The 12,018-nt window shown below is 43.0% G+C and overlaps 1 protein-coding gene across 1 annotated transcript in view; it reads left to right on the forward strand.

The window, feature by feature from the left end:
• The window catches only part of KCNJ3 (potassium inwardly rectifying channel subfamily J member 3), a 52,796-nt gene extending 41,011 nt beyond the window's left edge, over nt 1-11,785 (forward strand). Inside the window, exon 3 of the mRNA XM_061363782.1 lies at nt 7,533-11,785. Within this exon, the coding sequence (XP_061219766.1) occupies nt 7,533-8,116 (584 nt within the window). The 3' untranslated portion in view covers nt 8,117-11,785. The remainder of the gene's footprint in view (nt 1-7,532) is intronic.
• Nucleotides 11,786-12,018: the final 233 nt, after the last annotated feature.

A 12,018-nucleotide genomic window follows, 5' to 3' on the forward strand; every position in this document is an offset into this window, starting at 1 on the left:
CCTGAAACATCCCCTGTAGCTTCAGGCAAGGCTTGGAATTCACACACTTCTGTTTCAATGAATTTGTAGAGCACCTTTTTACAGTTGGCAGCCTTAAGACTCTTTTTGTCTCTTGTATTTCAGAAAATGATTTTTTTTTTTCTTTAACAAAAGGGTTTTTTAATTGAAACATTGCTTTAACAGTGATCAGCAGCACTAAAGGCATAGATGGCAAGGTGGATGCCCATCTCCCTTCTACTAAACAAAATCAAGCTGCAAAAGTGCCAGTGCATCAAAGCAGACATTGACAGCAGACAGCGGCAAGGGCTGTCAACCACAAACTGACAGAAAGTTTTATTGCAGTTCAAACCATCGTCAGTTTAATAAAAAAATACCCCTTGAATTATGATGGGAAAATGTTAATGCTAAGAATAGCTGTTCTTTCCAAATAGACGGGAAGTGTTGCAGTTTAGACACCACGCTTTCTGCCTGCTTAGAAACCCTTCCGTCAGGTTGTGCATTTCTCAGCCGTGCGTAGTACAGCCTGTCATTTTAACTTACAGTAAAAAATAACGTGACAGTGAACATTGAGATGAGGAATTTGAGAGCATCCTTCATTCAGTGTGGTTTCTGATCTCCCATTTTCTGGCTAATCACAGAGCTTGGATGTCTGTTGGCATTTCAGATAGAGTGGCCACGGACCAGATGTTAACATCAGGATATCACACTTTTACTTAGCTTAATGGGATAAAACCACTTCCTGGAAGAGGAGAATTTGCTGTGGAAATCATGCAACTCCTTTTTTCTACAGCAGTCAATCTCCCCGTAGTCCTGCAGGAGTACAGGATGAGTGTGATACACTTTTATATCGTCTCACATCAAGCTTTACCCTTGCCTTAGACTGCACTTGTAAATTAGCTTAATTTTTTAGTAATTGGTTTAACATTGACGGGTGATAAATTCTTAACACTTATTTTTGATGCTTTTCAGATAAATGGGAGGTTTACGGGAGGTAAATACCCCCTGAAATGAGCAGTAAAGCATGTGAACAGGAGAGCCACCCAGAAGCACAGGCAGCCTCTTGGGACCCTGCTCAGGTCCAGGCATTTTAACATACGTAGCTCCTAAGAAGGAAAAAAAAAAAAAAAAATAGAAAAGTGACAAAATGTAAGCATATTTGTGCATTTTTGTCACCAACTTCTGGAGGATTTCTCTTTGCTCCAGTACTGGCAGGTGGGATGACAAGATGCCCTTTGTGGGGCCATTGGGATGGTTGCTGTAATGCCAAAGTAATTACCTCTTTCCTGACTGGTTAAGATTAAGTTTTCCATGTTTCAGTGTTAAGAGGGACACCTCCTGGTGTTCACTGCACCCAGCCCTTGGCCAGCAAATTGCAGCCCAGAAACACAAAAAAGATTTAAGGTGAAATTTCTGGCGTTACCTTGGAGAGAGAAGAGAACCATATAACCTTTGTATGCCTAAATTGCTTCTGAACTTTGAGGAGGGGGAGTGCTGTTAAAAGCTTAGTAGTAACCTATGATTTGTCAGCAACTGCTGTAATAAAATGCAAGGGGGCATATAAATAACAAGCATGCCTGTGATTTAAAAAAAACAAATGTGTATCACAAGTTCTAGAAATTGCCTGGATACAGCCAGCTCCAGGTGACTACTTTAGAAATCTGGAAATAATTTGAAGGTTATTATAGGGTAGAATTAGTCAAAGCACTTACTTACAAATTCTTTTGTCCTCCATCTGCCCCTTTATTAAATCAGAAAGACAACCCTTGTTCCTTGGGATGCCTTTGCCTTTATGGGGAAATAGTCTTACCCTGTAGCAAAGCTAGAAGCTATGAAGATAATGGAATTACCAGGATTTCAGATGCTGGGGGATTCTGCCCCCAGCATCATCCCAGCAGCACCAAATCTCTTCTTGTGTTGCGTGTTTATGAAGCAAGTGTGCTGGGAGCTCCAGTCCCTGTCAGCTGTGTCTGAGTGTTTGCATAACCCTGTTTCTCATGTTTCTCATTGGTGTTTCCTGGAAATGAGGTACTGAGTACAGAGACAGAGAGACAAATAAAAGCTTAAACAGCTTGCTGCTTGGCCAAGGGTGGAATAATTGCATCAACTTTTTCAGCTCAGCTAGGGCTCTAAAACCAAGAGTTTTACCTCATTAGAAATAACAACTTGTAATTAATAACTTGTAATATGACAGATAGATGCATTATTCTCCAGTGATAGCATTTGGTTCAGACAAAGCAAATGCTGAAAGGAGAAGGCATGATTATTAAAAAAAAAACAACCAAAAAGCAAGACAAAGCAAAACCCCAACACTTTCACATCAAATTGAGGAGAGAAATCCATCAGTTTAACCTGTGCTCATCCTCCAAGGCTGCTCTACTGTATGTTATTTAAGGAAGTTAATGGAAAATTTTCCTAAGTATGCGTGGCTGGAATTTTCTGGTGTTATAGACTGTGGCATTATGTGTTGGACTCTACAGGGTACCAAAATTTCAGCTTTAGTCCAATAATAAAGCTCTCTCTAAATTAGTTTCAGACTCTGCCTGTGAGGAGATATTCCCAAAACTTTGCTCTTTTCTTCCTTTAAGCTTATTCAGTTGAAAACAGTCAGATCCTGGTTTTTGCAGAAGGAATATAATTCCTGAAAGCAGGAAGACATGATCTGGGTAGGGATGGTCCCAAATATGCAATAGCGAGCGTGAAAGTAAGGGGTATTCAGACAAAACAGCACTCCTTGCCTGCTTAGGAGCAGTGCTTCTGGGTGGCAATCTCTTCCCTTGGACATAGTGAACAATGGTTTTGCACCTTCTGTTTCTGCATAACAGAGAGGGTTTTTATCAGCTCTTTGGTTCAGGTTTTATGCTGGAATATATGCATAAGTGTACCTCATTTTCAGGTGTGTTGTGATGGGTATGCAGACAGAGCTTTGCTAATGTGCATTGCAATTACCAGCCATTAACAGCTCTGGAGAGCACTTTGTGGTGGAAGCTTCTGTTAGGAGGGATGAATGAAATGCATCGAAACCTTTTACTTTGACAAGTGGATGGGTTTTTAATTATATGTAGTGCATACAGTGTGTTTGCTTCCAAATGAGAGTTTAAAATTTATACCACAAATGAATATTAATAATATAGACAACTCAGTAAAATTTTAACAGGCCTATTAACATGATGAAGGCATCAGGCTGCATAATCTGATGATGAATAGCTTCTTAGTGGACACAAACAAAAGAACCCCACAACTACCCACTACCCCTCCAAAAAACCCCACAACCAAATAAAAACACCCCCCCCAAAAAAACAACAACAACAACAACAACAAAAAACCACGAGAAGCCTTTCATACCGATAGGAGGAGAGGAAAACTTATTTCCTGACATTAAAGGCCTGATCTAGTAGAAGCTGTTGGGCGTGAGCCCATGCCCACCGCAACATGCAGTCCCACCATAGATGTCCATCCTTGAAGTGGCCTGGCATGACTACCAGCCTCCTGCTGGTTTGTGCATCTTATTTTTGAAACATCAGAAAGAAACTGCATCTGCAATAAATGAAAAGCCTATGTTTGTCTGAGCATAAATTAATGGAAAGTAATTCTGAGGTAGTTATCAGGAAGTGCTGTTATTGGTGAGTTGCACCCAAGTGCTCCTGCTTTTTCTGTGGGAAAATACCCACTGATTTTTGGTCTGGTACTTTCCTGTCCAGGCAGACTGTTAAGACACAGCTCATGGTGCAAGTAAGGGAAGAGCCAAGCTGTGGGCAATGTGTTTTTGCCACCACACTGATGGTGTGTGAAATGCATGAACCTTCCTCAGCTGTGGTTAGTTTTACCCTTGCTGTGAGAAGCAGCAGAATGGCTTTTGGATGCTCTGAGTGAGATGAGATGCTCCTGATGTGGGATGTATGAGGGCTCCAACAGAAGAGCATACCTGGGCATGAACCTGTTGAAGCGAGTCCAGAGGAGGCCACAAAGATGCTCCAAGGGCTGGAGCACATCTCCTATGGAGACAGCCTCAGAGAGCTGGGCTTGTTCAGTTTGGGGAAGAGAAGGCTCTGGGAAAACTCTAAGGAGCAGCTTTCCAGTGCCTGAAGAGGCCAGCAAGAAAGCTGGAGAGGGGCTTTCAACAGTGGCCTGTAAGGATAGGATAAGGGTGAATAGCTTTAAACTGACAAGGAGGAGATTTACATTAGATATGAGGAAGAAGTTCTTCACTATGAAGGTGGTGAGACACTGGCAGAGGTTGCCCATAGGAGCTGTGGCTGCCCCATCCCTGGAAGTGTTCAAAGCCAGGCTGGATGGGGCTTTGAGCAACTTGGTCTAGTGGAAGGCGTCCCTGCCTATTGCAGAGGGGTTGGAACTATATGGCCTTCAAGGTGCTTTCCAGTCCCAGACATTTTCTGATTCTGTGTACACCATGTTTCTGTTCTGACCAGTGGCCCTAAGGACTGCCTCTCCCGAGTACTGTTGCCAGCTTTAGTTCTCCCAAGGAGGGAGCACAGGCCATGCGTGAGGACACTTGCAAAGAGCTGATGCTTTTTCTGCACAAGGGTGTGGATAATGGCTCCTGCTATCAAGTGCCTTATGCAACTCCATTGTTTCTGCTATAATAATACAAAGGAGATGGTTATAGTCAGAGCTGTTGTCAGCTGGCTGCTTGAAGCATGTAATAGCAGAAAAGTATTTCATAGCTTATAGCTGGGATTCCAAGGCTTTGCTGAGAAAACAGAAAGGGAAGCGAGAGCCAGGAAATGCAGCAGAGCTGGCAGAAAACCTGAAAATTGATTTCTTGTCCAAGGGCTTATCAGAGCACGTTAGCACCTCTTAGCATCATCATCTTGGAGTGACAGGTATTCCCTATAACGACATATTAGTTGCTGCTGTTTATCCTGAGAGGCTGTTAAATAGTTTGCACACTTGGTTTTGTTAGCGGATAAGATAAATTGATTTTAAAGAAATTATGTACCTGCAAATACTTCTTTCTCCATTGTGCTTACAAAGGGTTCCATCAATGGAACAAAATGTGAAGCTGATTTTTCTGAGATTCAAGTTAATAAATTGTTTGATAGGAAGCAGGTATAACATTCCCTCTTTGAAAGCCTTCTGGCAACAACAGGCTTGGGAGGTGGCAGGATGATAGATCAGAGGTAGAAATAGCCCTGCAGCACAGCAGCTGATGGGGATGGAAGAAGCTAACCAGGCAGGTCCTGTGCCCTAGCGTTGCCCTGGGTGTGCAGCATTGCCTGCGGGACCTCATGTGGAAGCAGATGGGGATGTGGGTGCAGGTGCCAGCCAGTTCTGTGCACCCATCTGCTTCCCTGAGCCCTGGCAGTGTTCCTGACAGTGTGTTCCCCTCCACCTCCCTTGTTATACCCCCCACATGGCATTTTGATAGCACATCTCTTACCATCTCATTATGGTAAAAATAATTGTGGGGAATCCACCACTTCCCTGGGAGGATTATTCCAAGAACAATCAGCCACTGAAATAATTTTCCCCAGGGAAGTGGTGGACTCCCTGGTGTTGGCTGGAGAGGGTGGTGGCCCATCTAGTCTAGGTCATGCTTTGCCTGGAAGGATGGGCCAGATGATTCTCGAGTCCCTTCCAACCTGGGATTCAATAAAGCATAATTATTTTATTTTTTTTTTTAGTGTTGCCAGTGCAAAGCAAAAGCCATGCAAGGGATTTCTACCCAACAGTCAGCTCTTTGCAGAGCAGTGCTGCTAAGGCTGGTCACCCCAGTGGTGTTCCCATGCGAGCCCTTTGGTCATGCTGGAGGTGCAGCTCACCCACCTTGGCAAAGGCAGCAGCATCGCGAGGTTGACCATTATCAACTTTTCTATCCATAGTGGTTTGCATTTTAAGCAATATGTTATCTAAAGCATAGGCCACTGGAGTTAACCAGCCATCTGCTTCACAGGCACTGTAGACCCAGTTCCATTTGCATACGTTATTAGATGCATTTGTTGGCTAATGAGGTCTCCCTCGGAGGTCAGGTCTGAAGAAGCAGAGGGGGAAAGGGTTTTTGCTTTTGCGGCAAAGGTACAGCTAATGAACAGCTGCAGGGTAAAGGACACAGATGGAAGAAGTACTCACTGTAATTACCATTTTTCTTAAAATTGCAGTTGTTTGGTTTTTTTCTAAGCCCATTAGGTATGTGATTGCTTGCACTTCACATAGTAAACTGAAACACACGGTGAGAATACACTATAAAGAATAAACTACTGTCCTGTTGGAGGCTGTGGGTAGGAGGTAGGATTGCTTGGTCTTAGGGTATGCCCCTGCAGGCATGTGAGCTAATGTGAAGGGCCCTCAGGGGGGATGGGAGTGGCGTTCAGGTAAAAAAAACCCTGGGTTCATATTTTTCTCCTAAGAGTTAAAACAGAAAACTGAGGTTTCTGAGGTCTTGTGAATACTCAGACATATTAGCAGTAGAAACTGCTATGCAAAACTAAAACTTGCATTAGCAGTAAGGTAAAGCATCATAAGAATGTATTTTTCTGGCTGTATGTCACTAGGCACATATCTGTCCTCTGCTCCCCCTCGCTACAGCCCTTCTATAGTTTTTCTTGTGCCTTTCGAAGTTTCCTTTAATTTTATCTTGACTTGAAGGCATTCTTGCCAGCTAAGCAGAGGGTGTGTTTGCAGAGGTAGATTTAGCTTCCTGAAAACCAAATGTCATGTTTCTAGTTTGCTATACTAGGATAAAATGGCAGGGTAATGCTATTTATAGATCGCTACAGATACCGTAAAAAAGAAAAAAAAAAAAGGCAGCAGCAGGATTTCTAGAAACCTCCAGCAGTCCATGGTCAGTGTTACCCTTAGGTTTCTGACATCGGATGGGTCACTGGGATGGTCAAGTCGAGGTGCTCGGGAGGAGGAGTTTTCTCCATGGTGGGAGGCAGTGGGGGAAGAGGAAGGGCAGTGTTGTGCCTTTTAGTCATATGTCTTCCCTGCTAATTTTTTGAAGCTTGAATCTCAGCCTGGCAATGAGAGCAGATTGCTGGTGAAGCCCTTAAAGAGGAATAAATGTATTTCATGGGTCATAATTACTGCTGGATGGTGGGTCAGAATGTGCTGACATCGGCTTGGTTTGTGCATATGAATGTGTGACATGTAGGGTCTGGTTTTGTATGCATTCATCAGTAAACTTAGTTTATACTTCAAGATCCTGACAAGTCCAACTTTACACTACAATTAGCAGCTCTTGCTAATTTAATACCAGGGTTATCAGTTAGCCCTGTATTTCCCCCTTTTCAGCAGCACCTTCAAAAGTGTCCATATTAGTAGATGTGAATTATTCAGTTACACTCCTTCCTGTATTGTTGACTCCTTTCACCTTGAGGATGACAGTAGCTACTGCATGTACTGCAATAGGTACCATATGAAAATGGCTTTTTATTTTATACATTTAAAAACATAAAATGTATTTTATATTGAATATTGAATTATGAATATTGAAATGTAAAAAAGCCCCTGAGATTCATGTGCATCCACAATTGACCATAACTGGTGAAAGTTTTTTCCCTTGCTCATTTCAGGGATGACGTGCCAAGCCAGGACTTCCTATACTGAGGATGAGGTGCTCTGGGGTCATCGTTTCTTTCCTGTTATCTCCTTGGAAGAAGGATTCTTTAAAGTTGATTACTCCCAGTTCCATGCAACGTTTGAGGTCCCAACCCCACCGTACAGTGTAAAGGAGCAGGAGGAGATGCTGCTCATGTCCTCTCCCTTGATAGCACCAGCTGTGAGCAACAGCAAGGAAAGGAATAACTCGGTGGAGTGTCTGGATGGTCTTGATGAAGTTGGCACAAAGCTACCTTCAAAACTGCAGAAAATAACTGGGAGGGAAGACTTTCCCAAAAAACTCCTCAGGATGAGTTCCACCACCTCTGAGAAGGCGTACAGCATGGGGGATTTACCCATGAAACTTCAGCGGATCAGCTCGGTCCCTGGGAATTCGGAGGAGAAACTGGTGTCTAAAACCACAAAGATGATGTCGGATCCCATCAGCCAGTCAGTGGCCGACCTGCCACCCAAGCTGCAGAAGCTCTCAGGTGGCGGCAGGATGGAAGGGAACCTTCCACCCAAACTGCGTAAAATGAATTCAGACCGGTTTACGTAACCTGACGGGACTTCCAGCTATCGTTTAGAGCTTGAACTGGCAGTGTGGGCAGGAGAGCAGGTCCTCCACCAGCCGTATGTGTGCTAAACTCTCTGGTTCTGGTGTGCCGGGAGGCAGCAGCTTCCCCTTGGTAGTGGTGGCTGCGCTATAAGTACGAACAACAGGGTGATTGGCGAGTTGATGTTCATTGGCATGTAGTATCACAACACGCATGCAATAATAGTGTGCAATTTTTGCATATAGTTTTATGGCATGACTCCTACTATATTTATACTGTATATTCTGAAAAATGTGGGAAGGGGTGTTCCTTTCCCCTGTATTTCTTAAGAGTAAGTAGTAGGTAAAACATGCAAGTGGGTAACTTTCAGGGTGAGTTATAATTTGATTTGAAAATGCTTATTTATTTTTTTTCCTGATATGAATTGTCATGCTTTGTTCAGCAAAGTAGTTATAGTGCATGTCTTTTTTCTTAAAAGAAGGTATATTGGTTAATTCCTAACACCAAATCTGCTAGCCTTAAATTAACTGCTGGTTTCTGGTTTGCTTTAACATTTTCTTGGGATTTCTTTTCTGCATCTAGGCTACCAGAAAAAAAAAAAAAAGTATTTCATAAGGCATTGTTTAGGGAGGAAAGTTGTATTAATAAGCCTAGGCAAAACACTAAATAAATGAATAAAATTCACAGTTTAGATATAATTAGTAAAATTTTTTTAAAATCTTTGTGATTTGTAACATTTGTGCAAGAAAACCATTTAAATAAGCAGGATGTGCTTGATTTCTCATGTTGATAGAATAGCTGAACATGAAATTAGCTGAATGTCTCCATGAAGCCAAGCAGGCATTTATTCTGGATGAACACCAAAGGTAGAGTCACAATTCCCCCTACTTCTGCAGTGCCCGGATTTTGCTCATTCTTGCTTTGATGGCCCAGCTGGGCCAGCAGCGATGCAGGTGATGGTCACTGAGCTGCGGTCTAACAGCCAGAGCTGTGTGGAGTCGCAGCAAGTCCCAAGCCGGTGGCATCGTTCCTTATTGCTTTCGCTATGGTGAAAATAATGTTTAAACATGTTCCTAACTGAAGTTGACCCTGTGGGTTTCAAAATGAGTAATACTTTGTATAAATGTTTGGTTTGATATACTTCTGTGCTTGTGTTTGGGTTTCCTTTATCCATCTCTTTCTGCTCGGGCAGGGTTGAGTCAGGATGAATGTCATGCAGGTGCCCCTGTCATCTTGGCTGGAGCATCTCACACCCCCTGGACCATCCTCAGAATGCCAGAGGTAGGCTGTTGTGATGCCCAGGGTCACCCGTGGTCTGTGGTCTGTGTTAGGGGGCCAGGTTGCAGTGGCTTCTTGGGGGCTCTTTTCTGGAAGAGGAAATCTGAGTGAGGTGGAGTAATGTGTGGCACTGTCAGAGAGCTGGGTACAAAAGCCACCACAAGCAGCTGCCAGGAAAAGGGCTCTGTGTGACATCTACTGTATGTAAAAGCCTTGATAGCCAGGTGGTCCTGGACACGGACACATGTGGGTCAGGAGGTGCATGCACAGTCATGAATGGGCACTTCTGACTCGCAGGCTCTGGACCATCCTGCATGAATGCTGACAGTTGCTGCATAACTGGTAACAACAGATCTGATGATCTTTGAGGAAAAAGATAGTTTTTGTTATAAATTTTGGCATGGAATAAGAACTCGGAAACTCAAACCTAACACTGCTGGAGGGTTGGCTCAGACACCACGGTGACTGCTTTCCCTGGAAGTTGCAGTGTATGACTCGTCAGTTGTACGCCCAAGGACTTTATACTAATTTTCAAAGTTTCTTGTCATCATTTATCATGATTTCTGAGTGGCACTGCATGCTTTTTACACCTTTGGCTATACTTATTCTCTGCACGTTGTTGTTGAAGGGAGGAGTGTGAGTTGCTCCCTGTGTGCTGATCCTGTGCTCTACATGTGTGGTGAGCAGATTGTTGATGTGGTGAGATAAAATCTGGACTTGTTTTCCCCCGTTTACTAACATTTCCTCAGGTTGTCTTGTAAAATACCACTGATTTTTGTACCACATATAACTCTTCTACCAGTCCTTGATTGACAGCAAAAATAGCCATGTACAATTGCCAGGTGTCAAGATTAAAAACACCACCAAGTCCAAACCAGAGAGCCAAGAATGTTAATCAACATGGTAAATGCTCAGCCAAGGGATGAGTCCTGCCAGCAAGCTTGAGCAGATCAGTCTGGTTTTGAAAGAACTGCCTCCAGCAGCTTGTCCTCTTTCAAAAACTACTTTGGTTTAGTTGGGGTGGATGGGAGACCACTGCCTCCTTCCCAGGATGCTGCCAAAGCATGACCCAACCGGCCCACTGCCTTTCTGTGACATGGCAGTTAGACTAGATCAGTGTAGGTCCCTTCGAACGGAAAATGTTCTGTTCTGTTGTCCTGTTTTGTCCTGTCCTGTCCCATCCCACTCTACCTTACCCTACCTACCCTACCTTACCTTGTTATCTTCCCCTGTGCTGAACACAGTTGTGTGCCTCTGGTTTGGAAGTGCAGGTGCAAGGTGGGGTTCCCTGGAGGTTGCCCATCTTTGCCAAGTTCTCCTGTCATCAGCTTGGGGGCTGGCTCATGGTCCAGTTGGCTTTTTTTTATAGAAAGGTGAATGTGACATGTCCCCAGACTAAGGGCAATGGTGTTTCACCCATCCTGCCCTGGGACCACCAGCATCCTCCCTCCCAAAAACCATGGGGGATGGGGAAGGAGCCTGGCTTCCCGTGCCTTCAGCAGTGAGGGTAGCTGCTCAGCCTTCAGGAGAGCCAAGTGGCATTTTTCTTCGGAAAACTTTGGGTTTAATCTTTGTACAAGGTTGAATTATGTACTATTGGTGTGAATGTATTCTACAAATCGAACGTAAAGTAAGTGACAGGAAGAAGTGCTGTAGCTGTAAAAAATGTTGGCAGTCTGAGTGGCTGCAGCTTACTCAGTAGCCTGTATGAATATATTCAAAGTATGTGAAACACTGGAGAAGTAGCCTCATTTTTATTAAATTAATGCCATAGAAAATATTGTTATGATCAACTGAAAATTTTGTGGGTTTTTTTTTAATCAAATATGCACCTGTCCTTGCTGGATGCAAGATTTCCGAGGCTTGTGGCTTGTATTGCAGTGCGTTACATGTGTTAAGGTGACAATGTATACATCTTTCATTAATGAGAGTGAAAGTACAAACATGGATAATAACTTTCTTAAGTTATTTATTTTAGGAAGTTACGTCTGGTTAGTATTTCATTTTTATTTATGTGGCTCTGTTTTAATTATTTTTTTTTTCCCCAAGTAACATTTTAGCCAACTCTAACATTAAGATAAGAAAAAGTAACTGATTGCACAGCCGGTCTGTGTTCTCTACTGCTGAATTTATGCTTGAATTACATTGTAAATTGTACATATTCAAATTAGAACAAACTAAATGCATTTTCGGGCATGCAGTCTATAACTGTATAAATGTACAAGTTTATTTGAATTATACACAATAACAGACTCTTGTATTCATTAATACTGCAAGCTCAGTTTTATCTAAAGCTATATTAAACTTTGAAAAATTGTTCAGTTTAAATGCGTTTGTCTTTTTTTCCCTGTTCATTTTTTATCACTTTAATAAATGACCATGTATCCAAGCTATCTTAAGGGCTTCTGATTTCACATTTAATGTGTACAAAAAGCCAATCTCTTAATTGCTCTTAAAAGCAGCAAAATAAACCCCGTGTTTAGCCAAGCCGTGTTTCCAGGGTCTTTTTAAGTGGTCTGGCTAAGCCCAGCCCCAGTAGCTCTGAGGCCACATGCTCCTTTCTAAAGGAGAGCAAATAGCAGAGCCCAAGGTATGTGCCGGAAAGAGGCAATGGGCTCTGTGATTC

The sequence above is a fragment of the Neopsephotus bourkii genome, unplaced genomic scaffold (genome assembly GCF_033783945.1).
Source record: "Neopsephotus bourkii isolate Nb327-2 ecotype Australia unplaced genomic scaffold, CSIRO-AGI_Nbou_v1 NB_1181, whole genome shotgun sequence".
Lineage (NCBI taxonomy): Eukaryota > Metazoa > Chordata > Aves > Psittaciformes > Psittacidae > Neopsephotus > Neopsephotus bourkii.